Here is a 26,917-nt window from a genome sequence, read left to right on the forward strand (position 1 = left end):
TGTTCTGTTTTCATCAGGGGAGTGTACTGCATAGTACCTGAGCCTTCCCGATGTCCTCCTGTTAACTTCAGTGGATTTATGTCAACACCCCTGGATATTCTCTGGGTTCAAGTGGGAGAAGAGTGCAAGGCCTACAAATGTTTAAGAAATTCTTCTGTTCTTACCCTGTCAGTTCCTGCCTCACAAGTTGCTTGGTTTCTCAGGGCGTGTTTCTCTGCTGCCTTGCACTGTGCACAATGTTTTGCGTAACAGCAAAATTAGTGTAAATGGTAAGAAACAAAAGAATAAATGGCCATTCAAGGCTGTAGAGAAACAAGGTTCATCTGCCCTCATGTTGCTGATGACACCTGCCAGCCTCACACTGCCATGGGTGGAGTCTGGTGAATGTTAGCAAGGTGACCACCAGGTTTTTTTAATTGGCATCCTAAAAGCTTGTTCAGTGCCCCAGATGGGAGGCAGGCATAGATTATACACTCTTTGAGAGTCTCTTCTGAGATAACAAGATCTCTCAACAGGCTTGAGAGAACCATAGTTTGTATAGAACTTAGACTCAGCAGAGCTTCCCCTCCTGATTTCAATGGTGTCTCCTTTCTTTCAAGATTGCCATACAAAATCTAACCAGTAAAGGGCACTTTTACCACCTTTGTTATGGCAAGAATCCCTCCCCCCTTCCCTAATTGAATGTGTCTGTAAGTATAAATTCTAAGCCAAGACCAGAGTTTATACTTCCTCCCCTTCTAAGTTGTCTGACTGACTGACAGTCAGTTCCCTGATGTCATGGATGTTTGGTGAAAACAATAATCTAATATACCATGTGCCTTTCCACCCTCCTCTGAATAAAGTTGTCACAGGTAGGCATGGCTGGAAACCACTAGCAGGTATGCCATCCTGAGCTATTAGCGCAAGCTAGAAAATTCCAGTTTGAATTTCTAGTCCACACTTCTCAGCTGGGAGTCTGACTAGAGCTCGTCATTGAGGAACAGTCTCATGGAGTCTGCTTCAAGTTATGTTAGACATCTAACTTATATGAGATACGGAGGACCAAATTTAGAAGCCTGTGTTCCTAACCCAGGTAATGGAGGGAGATTAGCATTTGTGGGGATGGGGTTTCTTCAAAGCAGCTACTTTAGATCACTCACCGAGTCTAAGGTATGTGGTACGAATACCCCCATCACCTCACACTCTGTAACCACACCAGACTCATTTAGTCACATTCTGTAACTGAGCTCAGTCTAAAATTCAAATTCTGAGCTCAGAAGTGTTTAGGTCTGACATTGTGGCTGAGACCCATTTCTGTTTACACTGTCACTTAATCTGGAGCTGTGACACCCTCCCCAACACCAGCAGATATTCAGTACTCCTTCATACCCAGAAGGGGAAGAGAGTCCCTTGTAAAATATGTAAAATCTTTCCCATCCTCTACTGGGTGATGTTCATAATGATTACCTCCACAAAGAAACCACTCGGTCTTGTGGAATCTTACCTTGGGCTGTGTGAGGAAAACCAAGGGGAAAATGCAACTGCTTCTAGAATAAAAATGGAGGAAGCTGGATAGGGGTAGGAAAAGGGGTAGAGAATTGAGCTGAACAGAAGGAGCAAACTAAAGAGAGCAGAAATTCCTCCTGTTCCTTCAGTTCAGCTCTAAACCATCAAGTCCCTGAAGAATTCTGTTTTTTCTTCATGGAGGGAAGAGAGCTCAACTGTCCATGGCAGCTGGTCTAAGCACTGAAAAACATTACAAAAGGGGCCTTTTTTTAATGTATTTTTAATTCAATTTAGCTAAAGAGGCCTTTATATAATACAAGTGTCATACTCACAAATGTCCTCTGCCATTGAAGAAAAAGGGAAAAGCAGATGACTGCAAAGAGTAGTTTTTGCAAGCAGTCATTCTGCTGCTTTGCTGATTCTAAATGTTATGTGCTCTATACACTCAAAGTGCGTATTTTTCTCACTGAACCTAGTATTGGCTTTCCCTAGTCTTTCATAGTTATCTTACTGTCTTCTTCACTCTCTTTTCTTTCAATGGGGACTCAACTTCTCCTTTGGGGTCTGGGGGTAAATTGCCTGCTATGTTAGAAATACTGCCCCTCCCCAATTATATGCTCTGAGCACAACCAGATGGGTTTGGTTCCTGAACACATGCTAATGGCAAAGTGTGCTTGTGTCTTCATGTGCCTTCCTGCAGATGACCGCATACGGGGCTTTCCTCCATAAGGGCTCCTTCTGCAGAAACTATTTCAACATCTTAGACCTCCTGGTGGTCAGCGTTTCTCTCATCTCTTTTGGGATCCAGTGAGTGAGCTATTTTCAACTGGCTATTTTTTGGGGATCATAGGGCCGGGTTGGGAGGTGATACCTCAGTCTCATTGTCTTATCTGGGTAAGATTTTTCTTATGAGCCTGGAGGTATTTTTCTCAGATGATTCAAGACCATTAAAATTCATCCTCATAAATGCTACAGTAGTGACCTCGAGGGGGGGATCTTCCAGAAAGAGCAAAAGAGAACAAGAAACTTGGTTCATTGGGAATCATGACACTTAGCTTTGTTCCAAGCTCTCTGATTCACTGTATCAGTCCAGGACAGTTAAGCGACTTACTGTTCCCTCCTAGAGCTCTCATAAGGTCTTTGGAAAATGGAATGGCAATGTTTTGCTGCTTCCTAAGATGTTGTGGGTCTTGGTCAATGGAAAACCATCAAGCTCTTGAAGAGCTGTGTGAGAATCTCCAGAGTACTGGTGGCAGTGATAGTTGATCCTGCTCCTGTTGCGCCACTTTGTGTTGCTTGATCTGTTAATTTGCTTAATAAATTTATAGATTTACTTGAATATGTGGAACTCAATGTGTTGGATGAGGAGTTTCCTAAATAGTATAGCATCTGATAAGAAATAAGCTCCCAATTATTCCCATTAGAGGTTAGCAATTTGCGTATGTTATGTTCCAGATCTAAGTCAAGCAGAAGGATTTCTCAGGTCCATTGGGCTTTCAGTCAAGGTCTTAAGAATGGCACAGTGCTCATTTTGACCTGCTGTTTCTTTCTTACAGAACTAACCAGACTCTTAATACATTAGCAAAAAAACTGTTCCCAAAATCAGTGGGAGGGCTTGATGTCATACAGCATGGAGAAGATTTTCAGCCAGGGTTTTAGTCTTGGAAGATGCAGAGAGCTCTGTTGTAGTAGATAGTTGTGTTCAGTACTTAAAATTAAGTACATAAGTCATGCTAATCAATTCAGTAGGAGTTTCCACATCCTTAAATTTATGTACACACTTAATTGATTTGTGGGATCAGAGGCCAAACACATTGCAGGATCAAAGTCCAGGTGGAGAGTATACCTTTAATGCTGGAGTCACCTGGAGTTTCCACTCTGCTGTGAATATTTCAGTGAAGTGCTTCTTTGAGCCTTATCTGAAAATGTCTCGTGATGACTACGTCTTGGCACAATTTCCATTATATACCTACAGAGTATTTGGCAGCTTGCCCTGCTTAAAAAAATAACCTGCCCATGTTCCATTCCCTTCATTAATACAGCAAAGATGGTGAAAGCCAGGAGAATGTAATACTGAGCCTGCCCAGAGCAGGAAGCAAGGCCTATGAAGATAACATCAGAGAGTAGTTCCTTACCCCTGAAGTGCCGTAGCAAATTGTTGACTCTCTAACTATCCTAAGCAGTCTAAGGCTATGTAGGATTTCAAACAAGAAAGAGTGGGTGAAATTCATCTGCCCTTGCAGCACACCCCCTATATTGTGGTATCTCTCAAACCTTCCAATACTTTCTTTCAGATCCAGTGCTATCAATGTGGTGAAGATTCTGCGTGTTCTGCGAGTGCTTAGACCACTGAGGGCCATCAACAGAGCCAAAGGACTAAAGGTTAGAGGATTCATAATACATTCCGAAAACTATAAATTCAAGCTATTTCAAGCTACAAGGACTTTTTCAATGGTTCAGGTAGTGTTTCAGCAGAATCACAGAATGGTTGAGGTTGGAAGGGACCTCTAGAGGTTGTCTTGTCCAACAACCCTGCTCAAGCAAGGCCACTGAGAGCAGGTTGCCCAGGACCATGTCCAGGTGGCTTTTGAATATCTCCAAGGAAGGAGACACCACAATCTCTCTGAGCAACCTGTGCGAGTGCTCAGTCACCCTCACAGTAAAAAAGTGTTTCCCAATGTTCAGATGAACCTCCTGTGTTTCAGTTTGAGCCTGTTGCCTCTTGTCCTGTCAGTGGGCACCACTGAAAAGAGCCTGGCTCTGTCTTCTTTGCACCCTTCCTTCAGGTATTTATATACATTAACACAAGATTCCTTCAAGCTTTCTCTTCTATAGACCAAACAGTCCCAGCTCTCTCAGCCTTACCTCATCAGGGGCATGCTCCAGTCCCTTAATCATCTGTGTGGCCCTTCACTGGACTTCCTCCAGTACCTCCATGGCTCTCTTGTACTGAGGAGCCCAGAACTGGACATAGTACTCCAGGTGTGGCCTCACCAGTGCTGAGTAGAGGGGAAGGATCACCTCCCTCAACCTGCTGGAAGTACTTTGCCTAATACAGCCCAGGATACCATTCGCCTTCTTTGCAGCGAGGGCTCATGTTCAACTTGGTGTCCACCAGGATCCCCAGGTCCTTTTCTGCCAAGCTGCTTTCCAGCTGGGTGACCCAGCATCACCACTGAGGTTAAATGATGTAGTTTGCTAGGGTTATAGACGGGCTTACAAGCCTGTTTTAACATAGCCTTGCTGTATTAGATAAACTCCTTCCTGTGGGCTGGTGGGTGCCCAACTATGTAAGTCAGTGTTGCTGGAAGTTTCAGAGAGCTGACCTCTGGTATTTTCCTATCCCTTTCTGCCTGCTTCTAAGAGTACAGTGAGGAACATAACAAGTTGGTCCTCTCTCCCCTTTCCTGAGACGTTACTTAATGGGCAATAGTTAAATGAAATTCTTTTATTTGTATTTTTAGTCTTGGTCTTCTCCCTTAGCCAGAGAAGCTCAGAACAAACCTGCAAGTTACTTTTGTTCCTATCTTCCATTTGCAGCATGTGGTCCAGTGTGTGTTTGTCGCCATCCGAACCATCGGAAACATTGTGATTGTTACCACTTTGCTGCAGTTCATGTTTGCCTGCATTGGAGTTCAGTTGTTTAAGGTAAAACCATTGGGCCCATTCATTCATCCATTACACTGAGCTGTATTCAGTGGTGGGAAGAAAAATATCATGAAGGAGCCTGAGGAAAGGAAAATGGAATCTTCTGTGTGAAAGAGAAAACATTTGGGGCACTGTCAGTGTTACCTGGGCTCCTGCTACCAGGAGTTCCCCAAAACTGGACCAGGCATATTCAGAACTCCTGCCCTTCATCTGTAGTTGTAAGAAATCATCAGTAACATCAGTAACCTTCTTCTTTTAGCCTGTGGCATGACTTAGTGCCAAGGAGGTGAAGGGGGCTGTTCTAAAGGATTGGTACTTTCAGACTGTCTACCCCCCATCTTGTAAAGGAAAGGGCATACCAGATAATCATGGGAGGTTATTCATTCACTTCTTTATGTCTGCTTTTATTTCTTTGCCCTTCACCACCCTTCTGACAACTAATGTTCTGCAGCACTTAGTGGTCATGTACCTCAGGACATACACATAAAAGTACTGTGCAAGCAGATGAAAGCCTGTGCTCTGAACTACCCAGACACAGGCAACTCTCAACCCAGTTTGCATCTACCTGCAAAAGAGCATGTAAACATACTCATAGTTGGTTAAGCAAGTAGTAAATGCAGTCTCCTTGCTACATGATCTGCCCTAACCCTTGCACTGTCAGGAAAGGAAGCTTCATTCCTCTTTCTTCCTTTTCAAGGGCAAGCTGTACAGCTGCACTGATAGCTCCAAGCAGACGGCAGCAGAATGCAGGTGAGTATGACCTTTCCCAGTTTGCCCCCTTCACTGGCCACCCACTCTCAGGGCCTCGTACTGGAAGTGCAGTTCTGCCATGTTCTCTCTCTGCTCTCCATCCACAGAGGGTACTACATTACATACAAGGATGGTGAGGTCAACCAGCCAATGATACAGCCCCGGAGCTGGGAGAACAGCAAGTTTGACTTTGACAACGTCTTGACTGCCATGATGGCCCTCTTCACTGTCTCAACCTTTGAGGGCTGGCCAGAGTGAGTGCTTCGTGGGCCAGTGCAACACTAGCAATGTCCTCATTCATTTCAAAAGAGAAAATTCAAACACAGAGCATAGTCTTTCCCATTCTGAGTATTTAAATAAGTCTAAAGCATTAAATGTAGCAATAGTAGCAGCAGTCATTGTAGTATTATGTACTTTGTAAATTCCTCAGGGCCTGCAGGAATTGCTGTTCCTGTACTTGTAAACAGTGCACAGCACTGTCTCTAGCTCTTAAAAAATGATTGCCAGTAGTAGCAGTGATAGCAATATTTGTTACAAATATTATGTATATAAATGTATATAAAATGCCTGTCAGGCACTTTACCCGTATTGCTAGGTGTTGCAAGTTTTGCGATGGAGCCAGCGGGGCAATATGAAACACAGCAGTTCTGTCTCTGCAGTACGGGCAGGCATGGGATGTCTTACCAGGTTTTGCTGTCTGTGTCACAGGGGCCAAGGACTCTCACAGCTCCACTCTGACAGAGTGACATGGGCATGCAGGGTATCAGGAGGTTGACCCTGAACTGTGTCACCAGGTGATGCCAACAGCAGTGTTAACAAATGTTAAAAGTACTAAGATCCAGTTTTCTCACAAAACTCAGTTCCCAACAACACAGACTCTCTTGTCTTCTGTTAACTGAAGGGCATGCTTTTGTTTTAAATTTTAATTGTTCAACTGTGAAAACATTTCACCCCTGAACAGGTTCAAATGTGTAAAGTTAGTAAGAGCCATGTCTTCTCTTTTGCAAGAGTTTACACTCGGATCAGTGCAAGTCTGTGCATCTGTGAATGAAGTAATTTTGATGCAAGTAAAAGAAAATTACAAAGTTAAACTTTATAACATCACCTATAAGGCCTCAAGGCAGTTGCAGATTTTCTCTGCATTGGGCTCCTGTTTGCTTTCAGGTTGCTGTATAGGTCCATTGATTCCCACATGGAGGATGTGGGACCCATCTATAATCACAGGGTTGAGATCTCCATCTTCTTTATTATCTACATCATCATCATTGCTTTCTTCATGATGAACATCTTCGTTGGTTTCGTCATCGTCACATTTCAGGAACAAGGAGAACAGGAGTACAAGAACTGTGAGCTGGACAAAAACCAGGTAATTTACAACAACTCGTTGCCACCAAAGATAGAAAATACATTGACAGTAAGCATTTAAGAGAGAAATACATACATTGGGAGAGGAACATGAGAAGATTGCCAACAAGATAAAACACTAAGCTGCCTTCACTGCCATCTTTCAGGAGTCAGGTAAAAAAAATCATGCTGTAAGATTTGCTCAAGGGACAACATTTACTTAAAAATGTGTGCTGTACCATTTGGTTCACTGAGATTAGATGAGCATGGCAGCATTGTCTGGCCAGAGTAAATGCTTATGGAACTCTTCAACAGGTAGAATATACACATTCAGATTATGACCTAGAAGAAATTCTTCTACCAAGCATTTTCATTTCAGTAAAAAACTTGAAACACGTTGTGTTTTTATTATATTTGGAAGTAGCTGACGAACTCTGTATTTTGTTTCTCATTTTTAAATCTACCCTGCCTCTTTCACAGCGCCAGTGTGTAGAATATGCCCTGAAGGCCCGGCCCCTGCGGAGATACATCCCTAAAAACCAGTACCAGTATAAAGTTTGGTATGTGGTCAACTCCACCTATTTTGAATACCTGATGTTCGTTCTGATCCTGCTGAATACCATCTGCCTGGCCATGCAAGTAAGTAAGCAAGCAGAAAACCTTACAGGTGATAAATTATTAGACTTTGTTGGGGAAAATGCAGAAATGGAGGAGGCTGAGACCTACTTTCACCTTCACACCATATATTGAGGGAGAGGGGTAGGGACATGATAAAAACCATTGTACCATGTTCATTCCTGGTGACATTTAGTTAAAATGAGGAATCTGCCTCTCCTCCTCTTCCTGCTAATACCTGACACCATCAACAATTCTGTTTTAACTCCTTAAAAACAAACAAGTGAAAAAACCCAACAGTTATATCACAGACCAATTCAGTGGCCACTATAATAACAAGTGACTTCTCAATTCTGACTTGTCTTCTATGAAATGCAGGGATAAGCCTGGAACTGCCACTCATCTGAGATCTGAATCTTAAATGTTGGGCTTTTCTGTGCTAAAAAGTAGAGAGCAAGTATTTTGGCAAACAAGGCAATCAAGGAAACTGGGGATAGAGGGTAGGAAGGCCCTAGTATCTCCTTTATTCTGTGTTAAGAACCATAGAAACTGTCTAGAAAGAACCTCTAGAGGCCATATTGTCTATCCCATCACCTAAAGGCTGGATCAGCTCCACCTAAAACATTTCTTGATAGGTGTTTGCCTAACTTGCTTCATTACTGGTGCTACTGATTGCCTTACTACCCGCTAAGCTGCGCGTTCATTTTCCTTACTATGTGAAGTTTTTCTAGACAGCTAATATGAATCCACCAAAGAAACATTTGCAGCTGGATCTACAAGAATAGCAAACAGAGGTAGTAGATTAACGTGTGCAGGTGGAATAGCAGTAAAGGGGAAGGAGTCAAAACCTTTACTAATTAGCCAGCTTACAAAAAAGAAGTCTTACGTTCCTTTCAGTCAGGAAGTGGGCCCTCATAGACACACACAGTTCTGTACATTTCCCTAAATCTGTACTTTCCTGGCTTGTTCCTTCCAGTCTGTCTCTGCCCAAGGCCTCCCTCACCTCCCTTCCGTTTTCAGTTAGTCCCAGACTCCACCTGCTAAGCCTGTCTCCGCACTCCCAGTTTCCTTGGCCACTTGAGCCCCATTCCCTTCTACACTCTGTCTGCTTAAGAGCTAGTCTTCCCATCACTCTCCTCCCTGAAACCCATCCTTCCTCCTCACCCAGTCAGACTCTGAACTCCCTTCCCTGGTCTGTGGCCCAGACAGTCTAGATCCCCACCCCTCAACCTGTCCTTCTCTTCTCCTCTCTACACAGACTCCCAGCTGCAGTTACCCCTCCAAGGACCTCCTTTCTGGTCTGTCTCTGCCCTTTCCATTTGATTGCCTACTGAACTTTTTTCCCTTCTCTGGTTTGTCCCTTACTGTGAGTCCAACTCTCCATGCACTCCTACACCAACTTCCCTTTTGACCTTAGCATCCCACCACTACATTTTCCACTGGATCAATCCCAGTCTGCCCCACTCCCAGCCTCCCCTCAAAACTAGCCTCAGTTTCCTGTCACTCATTAACAGTCTAAGTCTGTATTCACAGTCAGCTTTTACCTTATTTTCTTTCAGTGCCTCCAGTCCAATCTCACCAGATTTCTTGACCCCCTCTAATTTTTCTTCATCTGGTCTAGCTCTTTACCACCCCCATTGAAAAGGCTTCCTCCGCTGTCTTGCGTAAGGTGCCAACAAAGGAGTGAGGCAGCATGAGCACAACAAAGTGCTCTGCTCTTAGCTAAGTATCTACTGCCCTGCTGTCATGAAGCAATGGAAAGGGACTATTGTGTTCACTCTGAAGCTTTGAAGCATGCTCAGTTGCTGTGACAATGGTGCATACCCAGGGCAGGTAGGGCTAGAAGCTGTGAGATGTTTGTGAGCCCACGGGCAGCACAGCATCTCTGGAGATTCTAGGAAGTCTGTGTCCATCTTGAGAAAAGTACAGTTTTTCAAAGGCTTATACTGTGGCCAGATTTGGATCAAACAACGTAAGGGACAGCAAACACAAAAGCAACAGTCCAGTAAAATTCCAAGTTTTTAAGCAGAGTCCTGCAGATACTAGAGTCTTTCAAGGAAAATGTTACAAGAAATTTTGAAAACGCCTCAACAATATATTTTTCCCTGGCCTGGCTTTCAGCTGCAGCTGAATTGTTTTAACTGAAACTCCTTTAAATAGATTACCCTGAGCCAATGCAGAATATGAAAATTCATCCCAGCTGGTTAAAATTTTTCAAAGTTAAGCAGCTACAAATGGGGTCTTATGACCTGGAAGATGACCTTAGAATAAGGCAGTGCAATCAGTCTCAAGTATAACGATCTGGAAATAGGGATATGAAGAGTGAGGTGGCAACATTTGCAGAAGACACTATTTGAATTAATTAATGGAAGACAGAGAGTAACTTCATAAGATCTTAATAAAGTTAAGTGAATGGGCAGCATGATTGCAAATTTAATTCAGAGTTGACAAATGCAAGATAATGCATATTGGAAAGATATGATTTGAGCTGCTCATGTACTTTGCAGAATCCTGAATTAAGTGTAATTACTTGGGGAATGGCTTGGTATCATTATGAACAGCTCAATGAAACCCCTGTTCCCTGTGCAGTAGCAATCAAACAAAAAAGTAATCCAAGTGTTATGGAAAGGTGAGATAACAAACACAATTGGCAACTGTCTTGTACCATTATGCAAATTTATAATGAGCCCTCAACTGGAATGATAAGTGTGATTTTGGTAATCCCCACTCAGAAAGATTTTTTTTAAAAGATAGGAGATCCAGAGCCAGATGGCAAAAATTACTAGAGGTATGGAAATGCTTATATGTGAAGGGAGATGGGAATTCTAAATTGAACAAATGGAGCATGCTGGGGTTTTCTTCAGAGAACCTCAACATGAAGGGAGGTGAGGAGGGGCCCTCTGGATTTCTAACTAGCTGGTGTGTCCATTCCTCATACTGCTGCCGGGATGCTATTTTTCAGCACTACGGTCAGAGCTGCATGTTCAAGGAAGCCATGAATATCCTCAACATGCTCTTCACTGGCCTCTTCACTGTTGAGATGGTCCTGAAATTAATCGCCTTCAAACCCAAGGTAGGTGCTCTAGGCGTAGAGTTTCCTGGCCTCTGTGTGTGTGCGCATGTGTGCGGGGCAGCTGTGAGGAGAAGGAGGAGGTGAAACTTTCTAATCTATTACCCCACCAATAACTGAGCTGGACAGTTGCTCTCTGGATTGGAGTCTCACATATATTTAATAACTTTTTCACTGGAGAGTAGACACACTAACAAAAAAAAAAAAAAAGGTGACACCTGCTAATAGAGAAGGTTCCTAGTTTTCTGTTTTCATTAAGTTATAATAGTGACACTATGTTAAGGCTATAACATGTTTTACATTCTGAATGTTATTCTAATGCTCTCTCTGACTTTCCTTAAATACACTATAAATAGCATCCCATGATTAGTCTCCTGGCCCAAGTGAAGTTAATCAAGCATGACGCATTTTGAGTTATGAGCTTTGGAAAAAAAAAGTTTCTTCTGGGAGGGCTACATCTCAATGATAGTTTGGGTTACTTTAGTTTTGAATTTAAGACTTCATTGATAATATTCAGTACCCCAGTAGGTCCTGTCTGAAAGTATTGTCCTGTCCATAGGGCCATGGCATTCTGCTAGCATAGGTGCACCATGGGGTATGATTATAACCTGCAAGCTCTTCCAACTAAGTTGGCACAGCTGCTGCAGGACAAGGACAAAGATTCTGACCTCACATAATTTAAGATGACACGAGGCTTTCTTCTTTGGAGTTTAAATTCAGTGATGTGTCATAAGGAGTGGAATCCAGATACCTAAACACAGGTACTTCATGCCATTTCATGTCTTCAGTGATACCTTGATACATGGGGTTATATCTGGAAGGACACCTTGATACATTGGAGTTGGCAAATACGGTCTGAAGCATCAGTTATGGCATTAGTAAAGACGAGAAAAATCATGTCTGACAGTCATGCTTGTCCTTCATGTTAAACATTTAGGGGATCACTGAAGTTAAGAGCTGCTCTCAGCTCTAACCTAACATCTTCCTCATCCTTAGCTCAGAAACTTTGCTCTCCAATTGTACTGAATTTGGTCTTACTTTTTCTTGTTAACTTTGTGTTGACTTTACTCCCACCCAGCCCCTCTCTTCTTCTTCCACACTTTCTAGGACTTCTTCTTCTAAGAGTCACAATTTCATTTCTTTCCTGAGCCCAATATTACTATCTTTTCTCAGACGTAGTTCTCCTGAAAGTTAAGAGCATCTTGTGCAGTCCTGGTGAAGGACTGATTTTATTTTTTTGTGAGATCTCAAACACTGTCTTTGGAAATTTAGAAGTATCATCATCTGTTTCAGAAAAGATTGTAATTTTCAGGAGGGATCTACCTTTCACTTTTGGGACTTTGCCATGTCTATTAGCAAGTAAATTTTCTGGCACTTTGTAAAAATATTATCTGCACGTTATATACCCAAAAATGTATCTCACAGGCTTTGTAATGTTCTTCTGATTTCATGGTTCTACTTTACAGGAGATTCTTAACTTTGAGAAAGATGAGATTCTCAGCAGAATTTGTTTTGAGCATTTAGGGGAAAAGTTCAACCAGTTCGAATATTGAGCTCTGTACATATACAAGGAAGGCTTTACCTGACATGGTTGCCTCTAACAGCAAGAAATCGGACTTGATGACATTGGAGGTCCTTTCTGCTCCCTGTGTCTTGCTTTCCTGTGTTCAATCTCCTTTTCAAGTTTTGCTGCACAACAAAGTATTAAACAAAATCAACTGAGGGTAAACATGTATCCTCCGGATAGTGAAACATTGGAACAGATTGCCTAAAGAGACTGTGGAACCTCTATAATTTGAGGTTTTAGGATTAAGTTAGGGGAACCTTTCATTAGAAACAGTTTAGGAATGTATGATCTGCCATGGGGCAGGGGAATGGACTAGACCATCTCACGAGATCCCTCTCAGCCCAATTTTCTATGATTCTGTAATTTCCAAACTAAATCCCCAGCTACTACACTATAGTAAAAGTGAGAATATAAAAGAAGTTTTCCTTGTGACCAGAACAGTAGAGTATTAATAAAGTCTTCTCAACTAAGGATCAGACAACAACCTCAGGTTGAAAGAATAACCAGTGAGAAGAATAAATCTGTTTCAAGTCCTAGTCTGGCCTGTATGCCAAAAATAGTGCTAACTCTTAAACTGCTATTTTAATTAAATAATTCAGGAAAATAAACAACATTTTCAAAAACAGAACCACGGGATTTACAGGGAAGAATAACAGGAATGAACTTGTGAAAACAACTGGTACAGCAAAAAGACTCGCTTGCAGCAGTATATACACGCTGGATGATGTTGAGAACCAGTTCAGTGCCTCGAGTCTGGAAACATCAGAATGCCTTGTGTAACTTGCCATTGGCTTTTCGGTACCATTTGGACTGATGTGGACCAACACTGGGGGGCACAATCTCTTTCTCTTTAGGTTGCATATTTGGGATTGAACCTGAATTTGCCTAGAATATGTTCTGATGTGGGGGTCTCCCAGCATGGCAAAAAGTTGTTACCTCAGCCCTCTGCTTGGCCAGACCTTGTGTCCTGTGTCCTCCTATCAAGCAATGCAAATCATACATTTGCAGATGGAGGTTGTCCTCAGGAATGCCAGTTGAAAAAGTCCAAAAGGATTTCATTGTCATCTGGGTGAACATCACTACAACTCAATCATCATCCTCTTCCCTCTAAACAGTCAAGTCACACAGACAAAGAAATGAGATGCTAAGTGATATTAGTTTTTCCCAGATGTGAAATGGCAAGCTTAAATGCTCATGAGATCTCTGCTGAAGACAGATTTGGCTGCCATTTCCAGAGCAATAAAACACAAACCAGCCTTCATTTAAGCTGTTTGTCTCATTTTGAATTTGTGCCCAAACATCACTTCTTTCTATCTGAAGAGTACCCTAAGATGAGGGAGCTGTACGCTTCATGACTGACAACAAGTAAGCAGGAAACTGAAGGTGTTGGGTCCTTGCCTTAGCGACAAACCCCAGCAGAATGTGGCAGAACAGAACTAAGCACAGAACTGAAGCTGGTAAAATTTGCTCTGTTTTCTCCAACTTTGTGTCGCTTAACCCAGCAGTGGGTGCTGCAGCTAACCTTCAGCTACAGCAAGCAGTGCAGTAACTGACTTGTAACTCTGAAGCAGCCGCCACAGAGCTCTCCCTTGCACAGTCACTTCCTAAAGGCACCCTGGAATGAATGGTCTGCAGCAGCAACAGAGGATCACAGTTTGCTCCATTTGTTCAAGACAGAACAAGCTGCTGTTTATTCATAACTTTACCAGAGAGAATTGTTAAGGGAACTGGGACAGATCTCCGAGGTACTCAGAGCTGCTATTGCCCTAGCTTCTTGCAGAATTCACCACAGGGATGTGCCCATGCCAAATAGTTTTGGGGGAAGCCTGAAGTTCCTAATACATGGAGTTCCTGCTGCAGGCAGTGGTGTGGCAATCACTATTATATTAAGTAATATAATGCACTATGATGCTACCTGTGTATTACATGCGCAACAACAGAAAAGGTGGCAGTCTCTGACTGAATAGATTTTTTTACTGTATCCAGTTTTTTTTTTTCTCTCGTATTCTGTGAGGAGACATGTCCTTCTTATTTTCTACTCTTGATAGTAAAGGTAAAAAAAGCAAATGCAGCCAGTTGCACAGACATTAAGTAGGATCACGTATGTGCCTGAATGCAAAGAATTGACATGGATAATCCAGCCCTGCAACTAGTTCTTTTGGTAGGAGCAAGGGTTTACTCATTGAAAAGCCAGCTGTAGGAATAAGGAGCCAAGTCTGAGTCAGGGCTCATCTCCTAACACTTACAGAAAGTACGTGAAGGGCGCAGAAAGACAAGGGCTTTCCTAACTAAACATACTGTTACTGTTGAGATTGGTTGCTCTAGTCAGCAAGTCCCTTTGCTACCTGTCCTTTTTATTGGCCACCATCTGTGAATGGAGTTTTTGGTTTGTTTAGCTTCCAAGGAGGCTATAGAGAAGAGGGGTACATTAGCTGGAGCAGCTGCTGCTGGTATAGATAGTATAAGCCAGGCAGGGACAAGGCCAGTCTCTGAGAGCCCCCATGTTGCATTTTCTGGTGGAAACGATCAGTTCTCCCAGTTTTTTTGCAGGATAAATCTAAGCACTGTGTAAGACAGCTCATCTGTGTCTGATGCAGCCCTGACAGGAGGGTGTGCTAACAATGAGCAAGCAACATTTGGGATGGTTAGAGCTGCTGATCAAGAAAACATCCACTACATGCCCTGCATCTCCTTACAGAGTATTAATATGCTGCTCTGAAGCAAAACTCCCAAACGGACCTGAGTGTTTGTCTTGGCTGATGCTCATAAACTGATTCAAGAGTAGTTACTTCAAAGAGACAGTCTAAAAGTAATGCTGTTGAGCCAAGGCCTTTTGCTGCTTTGTTTTTCTTTTTTTATAAAATCTCCAGCCAGTCTGGTGAGCATGGAGCAAGCTGCTGCTACTTCGTGCTTTTTCCAGAGAAAACTACTAAAGGGAATGAGAGGTTCTGTGCTCTCTGGGGTGCTCACAGCTACCACTGTCCCAGCGTCTTAAAGAAGAAATCCCCACAAGCACCAGTCCATGAAGGACCAGCTGGTCTACAAAATCTGCCTAGGGTTTATCTTTTCAACTCAAAGACAACAACTTAAAATTCCTATTCATATGAAGCTGTGCCATCTGTCAACGTACATGCTAATATGGGGATGGGTATTCCTCCAGGAATTTCAGATTTTTCCAGCTTCCTGGAATGGGGTGTTTTACTGACGAACCACATCTATTTTTTTCTTTCAGGGAACATTTCATCTATCCTCTTTTTAGCTCAGGCAGGACTAGCAATCCAAGAGCTATGAATTTTCTACCGCTGTCCCTGTCATCTCAAAGTAGGCAAGACATACCAGTGGAATGACTTCCATGCATAAAGTAAAGCACATGTTCATATATTTTGTCAAATCCAGGTCTGCGTGTGGAAAGGGAATCTTGGGGATTTCCTGTGTGGAATTATGACTATCAGAGAGACTACAGATCACAAGTCTATTCCATTTACCAGACACTGTCAGCACCTTTCTTCCCTGGGTGTTTATGGATGTTACTTGTAAAGCAGCCTGTAACAACACCATCTGTCCTATCTCAGATAGTTAGTTCGGTCCCTCATTTATCACTGCTACTTTACTCTGAATTCTTGCCATTCTTTAATGTCATTTTCATGTAGCAGAGTTCAGACTTTTGTGCACTGTTTCAAACAAGTTTCACATTCAGTACAAGGCATATAATCCCATGTGATCCCAGGAAGAGCTATGACCCTCTAAGTAGGGAAAGTCACGAGTGTCGCCCATGGTTATTTCTTAGTCTCCTTTTACTGAAGGATCTATGTGTCTTTAGTGTTTCTTTCTCCCCTGATGTATTTGCCCTTCTTTATTCCTCTTAAATCTCCTCTCAGTCAGCATTTATCATGCATTTGATGCACTGATATCTCTTCTCAAAACTGCAAAATGACTCATCTGTTTTTGTTCCCTTTTTACTACTCCATTTCTAGTACATTTATGCCTATAAACAGATCTTTGAGTAATCTCTCCTGAAGTCACTCTGGCTACTTCATACTACTTGCATTCTTCTTTCTCACTGTAACCATAATCTGTCATTCCTTGGTCAGGACAGAAGCTTCAGGATTTTCACAAACAACTGAAATTTATATCCAGTTTATCCCCTTGCAGTACAGAAACAAGTTTGGTTAATTTTGGAAATCTAATGCTTTTGGCACTTCTTCATTCTAGTACCTTTAGAAATACCTATATAGCTTAGGATGCTGCCCTGGCATCATTCATCACAGTGTTTTATTTCTCCAGCTGATACGGAGAAAGCAAAGTAAAGACATTCTGCACTTATAGAAAAATGTCAGGAAAACTGGTTACAATTGAGCAGTCTTTTACTCAGCACTGAAAAACACTTCAGGTCCATCCAACAGACATGGGGTCACATTTAGTTAAAAATCACATGGTCTGGGATGAAGTATGGTGGTATAAATTAGTAGTTTAGGTTGTATAAATTCATACATGAGCCCATGGTGCAGGCAGCTGCCTCCCTCTCATGGAGTTTGGTCACACAATTCTAGTTGTCAAATGGCTCTTACTTTGCAGATTTTCTCTGCTGGTTTTGGCAGGTTCTTAACCTAAGTAGTCATCTAATTGTTTCCTCTCCTCAGTTTCAGTATTACCCTTTCTGTTTTGGAGGGACAGCATCTACACACGGAGCATTTGCGGAGTCATCTGCCCAGTGCAATAGGAAGGGCAGTCTCCAGCCACCACCCTGCCTTTGGTTGGAACAAGTGTTTTAAAAGGCAAAAGAAGGGGTGAGAAAGCTAATATGTTTCAGGATCTGTGGGTGGAGAAAAAATATACCTCATTCAACAGAAAGGAAGACTGAGCTCTTCTTGATGTTGGGCAAGAAATAGTGAGCCTGGACAGAACTAGAAATAGTCAGGTAAGAGTGCGTGAACTGAAGAAAGAGAAAGAGAGAACTAAACAAACAGGAAGGACTATGCCTGGGGGGAAAAGAGAGAGAAACCAAAGCTGGAGAGAAAGAAAAGCCATACACAGGTAATGGAGAGTGTGAACGGACAGAATATCCTTAAAAGCAGAAAGAAAAAAAAAAATACACCGAAGACCCTGAAAGAAGAAAGTACTAATAAAATGGAGAAAGAAATGATTGGACAAAAAAATGATGCAAGGAAAAGAAAAACAGAAACAAGGCTGAAAGGAAAAAATAAACATGGAAAGGGATTTTTAGAAAATTAAAAACTGAATTAAAACCCATAGCTTTTAAGCTAATGAACATTTTTTTTTTGCTTCTACATTTTATTGAAGTTCCCTGGCAGACATCCCAGGTCTCCATGTTCAAACACATCAGTATCTCCGCCACAGAGCCTCTCTGCATACTGTCTCACCAGAATAATTTGCAATAAAAGTTGGGTGCAATGTATTTCCCTACTTCTGTGGATTAATCTCAGCCCCGTTGCAAAATGCATCAGCATGTGACCCCAGAAATGCTTTCCTTTTTCACCCCAAATATTTTTCTGGGTGAAGTCTGAACATATTGTATATTTCTCTGGATCTTCTGTACAGCCAGTAGCCCAGCTGGAATTAATCTCAGCTGCTCCAACAAGCCCAGGAGCCATATTGACCAGAAATCCCTGACATCTCTGTAGTGAACGACCAGGCATTGCACTGTATGTGTGCAGTCAGTCCGAGGCTCTCAAGGAACTGCTGAATCAGGCTCAAGGGTTTTGAAAATACATTAGAAAAGTGAAAAAATCTTAACCCCTCATTAATCACTCCTCTGCTTTCTCTTTGCTGTGATTACCTGCATTACTATGCATTTTGCATAGCATACCTGTCATGTGGATATTTGACCATATGGTCTTTCAGGTCCACAGGTCTGGGAGGAAGAATGCGCCTCTCTTTTAAGCCCTTCCTGCAAAAGTAAATAATAAAAGTACTGTATGTCAGAGCAGCATGTTTAGGTGACTTTAATGTGAAGAAATACTTGGGATAATTATTTGGGACAGATGATCCTTTATACTTATCCATGCATTGGAACCAGAGGATCATCAGGTAGACTTGCTTCTGGATGCTGCTTGTTTGGCAGAATTTTTGTCTGCCCATACGTCCAGGAAAAAGAAGAGAAAAGAGAGGCTAAGAAAGTAACTGGGCCTCTTGCAGCACAGTCTGTGCCACAACACTCTCGCAGCAGCTCGGTGTTGTGACTTTCTCATAGAACGTGGAAGGACATCCCACCAGCCAAAGACCAAAGCAGCTGCTTTTGTTATTCCAAGCCTTAAATCAAAACTACTCAGGAGCCTGTGCTGCCAACATGTTACAAGGAAGTGACACTGAAAGAACGAACCACATCCTAGAGTGCTGGCCCATCAAGCTAAACAGTATACCTGATGTAACAACAAATCCTCCAGTTAGTAGAGAAAATTTGCAACAGAACATTAGGGATGAGGTTGATTTAGCAAAAGTTTCCACAAATGAGGAGTCAGCAAGCAACTGCCTTCTCTGTCATGTGAAAGTACAGGGAATCCTCTTTGATACTTCTAGATTTCAATGAGTTCCTCACCAGTTCCTGAGCATGCGTGGGAGGGGAAGTCTGGCCATTCCTGACACTCTGAAGGAAAGGAAAGTAGTGCTAGACTAAAGTTTTTCTATTGTGCATATGCTTATATTCTGAGATGGCATAGGCGTGACTCCACCTAAACAAGTCATGCAGTGTGAAAAACATTTGGTAGGTGAATGTAACAGAAGAAACTAGATGGATGATGAGAAATGGAATTTCACAGTAAATCCTAGCTCATACCTCTAGTGGAATCTGGCTCAGGATGCATCCAAAGTCTTCCTTCTGAACACTAGTTGACATCCGGTATGAAGTATACTGGTCTCTTTCCCATACCCTCATGGAAAATGTATGTTGTGGAAAGGCACCAGCAGAGCTGATCCCAACTGGTTTCTTCGTTGGTGCCCCCAAAGAAGAGGCCAAGAATGCAATGACTATACAGAACAAACTTCCCTCTTTGTGCAAAAAAACTTGTCCTTTCATGTTGTGGTCGAAGCAATTGGTGAGTGACAAAAAGGCTGTTTGATCTGCCGCTTCCAACGTTACACTTGTTGAAATGCAGGGTGTTCTCCTTCCTGGAGGATGAGGCCAGCAATTTTCTGCACACAAATAGTTCCTCTAATTGCTATATATAATGTGTGAAATTTCTAACACTGATCAGCCAGAGCTATGCAATCCTCCAGCTTTCTGAAGGATCAATGGAGAATTCAGTAGGCAGAAAAAACTGTTAAAGAAGCTGTATGAGATCTTCAATGAGAGAGGACCTTTTCCTTCACAGCAAACGTACCCAGAAAAATTGCATATTGCTGCAACATTGTGACAGATTTATTTTCAGTCTGGCACTTGGGGGTTTTAATGTCATTATAAATGATCAAAAATAATGATATGACTGCACAATGCAGCAGTGTGGGAAGTACTGTATTAGCTATTACGCTTAATTATTTAATACAGAAAATTATTCACACAGTGTTAAAAGCCCAGTGGGATGGTGAACTGGGGTCTCATTCACAACAGCGTCGACAGCGTCAGCAACAGCATGTAAAGGAACAGTTCCAGGGAAAAGTGACTTGCTCTCACTCTCAGAAGAAAAATCCTAAGCCTCTATCACTTCTTGTGAGGTTGCTTTAAAGGGTCAAAAATTTTCACAGATATGAATCTTCTCTTCATATAAGAATGATACCAGGTAACAGACTGTGTTAAGAACTGTTCATCATGGCAGGAAATGACATTTCCACTGCCAAATGGTCACCTTGCTGAGCTCTGCGAGAGTTGATTTCTCTGTCATGCATCTGCCTTTTGCAGGACCTTGGAAACTTTAGTTTTTTACATTTCTGCTTCCCCAAGTGTAAACTGAGTGTAACCATCCTCTTTTGGAAAGTTATGATTGATGGATTACATGAAAGTAAGCACTAGTTTATTAACTGCTCTAATCCATATAAAATTAAGCCTTTTCTGAAAATGGAGATAACTTAGAAAAAAAGAAACTATGCAAAAACCTATTGCTCATACCTACCGGCCTGTTTCTAGAAGGTCGTGCCTTTCTTCCCGTGAGTATCCACCAGCCACACAATAACTGTGTCAGAGCAGTCCATAGCCTTTTCCATGGTGCATATGGAGACAGAGAAACTATTCCAAGTCCAGCCCCATGTTCAGAATGCTTCTGCACCCTTGCCACTGTGTCATCTTCCCACAACAGTAAGTGGCTCTTCACTCCAAAAGATGTGTCACTTCTGTTTTTACAGGTTGAGTTTTACTTCTTTTGAATCATTCTTCCCTGGGCTGGGATGTCAGTTCAACTGTAGAAGGTAGACTACCTTAAACAGCAAAGCCCATCCTTTTGCTCTTTTCATAGGACTGTTTCATGTTGCTGGTTTGGTTTATTGCCTTCAAGAGTTATTTGTTGGCTCTCATCAAGACCAGCTTTTTCTAGACCTTGCAAAGTCTTTGAGCGTTTACAGCTTCTTCCTAATGGAATTTGACAGCAAAATTCTCACAGAATGCATTTTGTGATAAATGATCTCTTCAGACATAGCAAGTCATCACATTAACTTTTCAGTCTTCCCAGTAGGACTGGTGTTGATTTTGTTTCTTTTTGCTGAGAACAAGTCTGGTTTCTGACTCCAGGACAGTGATTGCTAAATGATTGCAATGTAATTACTATTCATGAGGAAATGAGCCTAACTCCTCACAGGGTATCACTGTGCCACAACATACCTGTAGGAAAATCAAGAATGTTTATCTTGATTTTCTAGGTGGACAGCAGAATTTATAAGAGAGCTTTCTGTTACTCTGCCTCTGTTGTGACACAAGAGATTATATAGTTCCAGCCTCTGTAAATGTTTAAGTTTGTCAATGGTGGCTTGGGGACCTTGGTTCAGACAGTGGAGTTTTTTCTGTTTTCCTGTGATGGAGACATTTGTCCACTAGAAGCACAGGTGAGGCCCGTAGTTTGCTTTAGGACCTACAGGCTCTCAAACAATAATCAGAATGTGGCCACTTATAACCAGTAACAAGCTACCCCAGTTTTATACCAGTGACCTAGAAATAAACATTTGAGGTCTTTTTGCAGATCACAGAGCTGTTCAAGTCCTCCAACTGCTTTGTTTCCATCAAGCAGAGTGGCCAGTATGTCTAGGCAGGCCCTCATACCCCAAGGGACCCCTGTCTGCTTTCACCAGTGTCCTCATTGCGAGGGGGAGCATGAAACAGTGAGACAGGATAAAGGAAAACATCAAAGTTATTGAGCACCTATCTTGGTCTACAAGTTGGTCTTGTTTTCTTATGGAATAAGCAGACAGAGGCAGGAGGCTTCTTCAGAACTGACCAGACCTTTGGAATAGTCTGGGGAGCTGAAAAGCTCCTCTCCTCACTCCCTGTCTGCAGAGAGATTTGACGGAGTACAGGGGGCCCTTGTGCAATTCCCTGCAGTGGTGACTCATTACAGTGACTGGTAGGTGAACTGCAGGGAGTCTGTGTCTCAGAATTAATCCATCAATGGATGAGAGCTGATAGATAGTATGTAAATAGATGCTGTTTTACTGCAGCCTGTCAGGAGCTCCAAGCAGCTGCATCCTCCACTTTATTCCTTCTCTATTAGGTTCTGCTAATTTCCCTGATTGCTGTTATGGCTAAATGTATCTTAGCATAACAGAATTTGCATCTGACACAAATATCCATTTGGTGTCGGGAGCTATTGTAGCTTTGTAAGATTGTTCAGGATACATGCGAATCGCTCAAATCTGCTGTGAGAAGGTATGCCAAGAGCCATGGTACTGTATAAATGTCATTTGATTCGATACTGTTTTCCAATGAAACTGTCCGTTTTGCAAAAATATTTTCAGGGAAAGCCTCCTTTAATGAAGTCTGAGAACAGACTCTCACAGCTCCAAATAGCTTGCAGCATTTTCAGAAATGAATTTGCATGCTAAGCAACCATCAACCAAGCTAGCAGTTCATCTCATTTTGCAGATCCCCAGCTTTGGTGCCCCTTACAATCAGCAGGAAATTTTTCCTAAGAAATCACACTGAATATCAGGGTATCAGCCCCTTTCTCTCCTTCCCATATACTTTCCAGCTGATTAAGATTGATGCTTCTTTTTTGTTGTTTTAACTTGCAGGTTTATTTCAGATAGGCGTTAGCAAGGTTCTCCTGTAGTTTCCTTTCCTTTTAGGCTGTGTAGTTATCTATATGTCTTCATTTCTCCTACTTGATGCTTCATTTCTGTATTCACACATACGTGCATGCATGTCTTTCCCTTTTTTCCTATGACATTGCAGCATCTTCTACTGGGGACTATCTATCTAACTTACATTCAGATCCCACCCAGTGAATAACCTTGGCCCTTGCTGTACTCTTCATCTTTAGAGGCTTTTCTCTCAGAGGGTTTTTTTTAACTTTTGCCAGCCACCTCACAAGAGATGGAAATGAAAACCTGGGACCAAACAGATAAATAACTGCACATCAATTAACACACAAGTGACCCTGCAGCTCCCACAGGGCTGGATGCTCAAAACCCAGCTGGTACCATGACTCAACAGCACCCTTCCCCTGAGGATTTCTGTGCTTCAGTGTAGATGCATAGCTCTCCAGCCACCACATGTTCTTATTATGGGCCCCAGGTGACTCTGAGCTCAGACCTTCAGATAGACTCCAGTGGGCAATTTTCTCTGCTGTTAATGAGGCTTCTTAGGTACTGCATTTAGGATTTCATATTCACAAAATGTAAAAGAAATGGTCTCCAGAGATTTCAATGGCTCCATGAGTAGCAAAACAAACCACAGCTTCTTTGATAGCTAATCTCAGCAACTAGGAAACCTAAAAATGATTGGCATACTCATTCTGAAATGCTACGATGTCTGCTCCCCTTGCACAAATGAGATTCCATTCCAGTCAGCTACTGCATATTTATGCTCAGCCTTTCATTAACTTATTGATCACATGATGATACACTATCCTTTGCTACCTTTGGGGAAATAAAAAAATGGGGAAAAAACGTGTTCTAATGGTGGGGCTATTTCATGCTTCCTGAATATTCAGTCCAATGCTCCTGGTCTCTTTCTGTCCTCTTTCTCCCCAAAAGCTTCATGGATCTCCAAAGACATCCCACAGGAGAGGGTGACTACCATTCCCCAGTAAGCCCCTGAGGCTGCCATTATGTGACATGTAATTATACAGCTAAATCAGGGTCAAGCGTCTCCCTTTAAGGGTAAAATATGGTATTACACTCTAAATTCCTGTACTGCAAAAACAAACAGTGCCATCAATTCATTTCCAGTCAGACCTCCACCCCCTTGGGAAAAGTATACAGAACTTTCTGGTGGGAAAAATAGTTTGGAAATACAACCTCTTTATTGGAGTGAAAGCTCTTCCTTCATTCAGCTTGTCTTTCATTAGCCACCCTGGTACACTCCAGCGAGGAATGTGGCTTGAAGAGGTACTTTGAGGTCGCAAGAGGCAAGTCCCCAAGGGGTGTAGTTTACTCTCAATATGTACTCATAACTCCTGACAAGATTATGAGGTCTGATCTAAAGCTAAGTAACCACATGGCCATTCGTAGGTAAATGTCTCTAAGAGGGTGGCTTTTTAAGGAAGGATTCCATTGCCTTGCACGCAAATGAAGCATCTATGTTCTGTTTTCTTTGAGCTCTCTTACTGTGAATAATATCTTTCTGTTTTTCACACTTCTGTTTGAAACACAGAGGGAGCAGGTGAGGAGGAAAGGAAGATTTTTAAATTCATGTGTTTCCTTAATTCAACACTGGCATATTGGATGTGGGGTTGAGTAAAACTGCATTCATACCCATGGTTCCTCTCTGTCACTCATCTAAGAGGTACAGGAGGAAGAGAAAAGCTCTATGAGTCCACCTTACGGCTACACAATAACATACCATGGTAATGCTCTTTCTGTGATCCCAGAGCAGAGCAGCCCATGACTTTCAAGCAAGGAGCTGGCTGATGAGACTCAACAGAGCATTCCAGGAGAAAGAGCTCACAGTGTAAATCTGGAGCAACTCCACAGAAGTTAGCAGAGTGACTCCAGATGTGCTGCAGTGCCACAAAGGTCCAAAGCATCTATTTGCGATAGCAATGAAAAAGGGACCTTTTCTTTCCAGGCCTGAGTCTCTCCTGAGATGTGCCAACTGTGTCAGTGCAGTGTCATTGCTTCCAGTGAGGTTACATTACTGCAACCAGGAGCAAAATTTAATTCGCTGGCTTCAGTGGTCATCTAAGGACAGGATTTGATGCTGGTTTTCACCTGGGTTTTGTACCAACAGCAAATGCTGTGTTACCAGCAGCAATGGCTATTGGGCTCTATGTCTGGAGTTGCTCAGTAAAAACAAATTGTGAAATTGTGAATTTGGTTACACCAAAAACATTCTTTCAGTATGATGCCAATCGTAGTAAGCATAACCACCTATCCATCACCATAGATCTAAAAATAGACAGTCATCATTTTTGTGGGCAAAACCTGAACATGTTTTGGATCTTCCCCCTTGAAGCTGCCCAAAAGCAAACTCTGTTTTTTTGGAGTTGTTTGGGTTCTTGCTGAAATCCTTAATAGTTCCTAAACTATGCAATTTGAGAAGGAAATGGAAGGTAGCCATGCTGTTGAATGCACGTATTCATTTGGCATGTGAGCAGTGCCATTGCCTTCAGCAGGACTGTGCACATGAACAGGGGCAGGAGGATTGGGTCTGTTGTCTTCTACTCCATTCTCTTTGATCCTGCAAGTGTACTCTCTGCCAAGGCCGCATCAGGCTGCAAAGGCACTTTTTGCAACTCTATATGGTCTGTGTCTGTCCTTTATTTATTCAAAATGCGTTTGCCTCTACAATTTAATCTGCTGTTCTCTCCCTCCCCTTCCTCTTGGTGAAGTCTAATTACAGTTTTATTCCAGGTCCATCTGGTTGCTAATGATGCTGGACATCACCGCTGAATTCATTCTAATATTTGTTGTGTATTTTCTAGGCTGGACGCTGAATAATAATATTCTCTGAATTTGCTTTTGCTCCTGTTTCCTTCCTCCCTGTTGTAGCTAATTGCATAGTAATGTGTAGCCATGGGATGATTACTCCTCCCAATGTAGATCTGCTAAGAGTTGCCTATTTCAGGCTGCAGAATAAAGGGTTTTTTTTTTCTGATTTTGAGGAGATTTCAAAGATCACTCTACCAGCTCCCTTCACTGGTGTGGAACCAGCTGGGCAGTGGCTTTCTCTGCTTCATCTTTTTGTTTGTTTTTCATTTCTCCTGCCCCAAACATAACGCAGTTTGTAACCATGAGTCTCAAAGCACCCTGGAGGCAGTGTTTCAGTGTTTAGAAAGACACTTTTTGCCAGAGCCTGCTCCATGTGATGGTTGAACCCACAATAATTTCAGGCTCCCAAGCCTGGCTTGTGCAGTGCCAGTGCTGGGATTTTTAAAATTTTTTTTTTTTCTTTTCTCCTTTTTGCTTTCTGCAGCGCGGCCTGGGAACACAGACTCACACTTTACCCATGACCTGACTCTCTGGCTAAGAATAGCAGTCACAGTGCAACTTGGGTTCAGTCTCACTGGAGACATGCTGCAGCTGGGAAACAGGGAGGTCAGATTAGCCTATGCTCACAAAATCAAACACATAAAAAGAGTACGGAGGATTTTGTATGTTTGTCTCCTTTTAGGACTGCAGAACAAGGGGAAGAGGTTGGCGCAGGTGTTCAGTGAGCCACGATAAGTTTTCTTTGCTCGTGGCATTGACTAGGACAGGAAGTTTACATACAGAAGCTCACCTCCTGGGCTGAACAGGACCTTTTCCAAAAGGGTCCTGTATCCTTATGGCCCATCCAGCCAAAAATCATGCAGGATGGGAATGGCAAGCAGTGCTGATTAGCATCTCCTGAGCCGTGCTTAGGACAATGAGATGTTTGAGGTAGCCCCCAAAGTAATTCTGCACAGCAAAGCGAAGGTATGAGTTTAGCACATGGTAGCGGATGTGCCATAGCTTGTCCGAGACAGCTGATGTTGCAGTGACGCTGTGGCACTATCTTTAGCATGAGTGAGCAACAGATCTCTAAGCACATGCTAAAGCCAACTTTGCTCTCGTTCTTACCCCTTTCTGGTGGGATGCGCCAGCACATGCTACATTCACACCTTCATTTTGTGGTGCAGACGTGCTTTCAGAGTAACAAAAATACCAGTCCTGCTCTGTAGTTTTAAGACAGGAGCTCAAGCATTAGTAACCGAAACTGTCAAGTTAATCATTGTTGTAATACTCATTGTGGCTGGGTAAAGATAAAGGAGACAACCAGTGAGGTTTAAATAGCACATCCCCAGCTCGACTGTGCCCTCTGCTCCATCGTGACGCGGCAGCCGGCTGTTCCCAGTGCCACACAGAGTGTTACATCTGGAACG

The 26,917-nt window shown here is 42.5% G+C and overlaps 1 protein-coding gene across 29 annotated transcripts in view; it reads left to right on the forward strand.

Annotated features, from left to right (window-relative positions):
• Positions 1–26,917, forward strand: part of CACNA1C (calcium voltage-gated channel subunit alpha1 C) — a 487,583-nt gene that overhangs the window by 400,691 nt on the left and 59,975 nt on the right. For all 29 annotated transcript variants that reach the window (XM_087765448.1, XM_087765421.1, XM_087765445.1 and 26 more), the window contains 8 exons: positions 2,186–2,292; positions 3,780–3,867; positions 5,026–5,133; positions 5,831–5,883; positions 5,991–6,137; positions 7,048–7,249; positions 7,708–7,866; positions 10,805–10,915. In XM_087765448.1, the coding sequence (XP_087621574.1) occupies positions 2,186–2,292; positions 3,780–3,867; positions 5,026–5,133; positions 5,831–5,883; positions 5,991–6,137; positions 7,048–7,249; positions 7,708–7,866; positions 10,805–10,915 (975 nt within the window). The remainder of the gene's footprint in view (positions 1–2,185; positions 2,293–3,779; positions 3,868–5,025; positions 5,134–5,830; positions 5,884–5,990; positions 6,138–7,047; positions 7,250–7,707; positions 7,867–10,804; positions 10,916–26,917) is intronic.

This window comes from Nipponia nippon, unplaced genomic scaffold (assembly GCF_047370975.1).
Source record: "Nipponia nippon isolate SJK-2023a ecotype South Korea unplaced genomic scaffold, ASM4737097v1 scaffold_3, whole genome shotgun sequence".
NCBI classification, from domain to species: Eukaryota; Metazoa; Chordata; class Aves; order Pelecaniformes; family Threskiornithidae; genus Nipponia; species Nipponia nippon.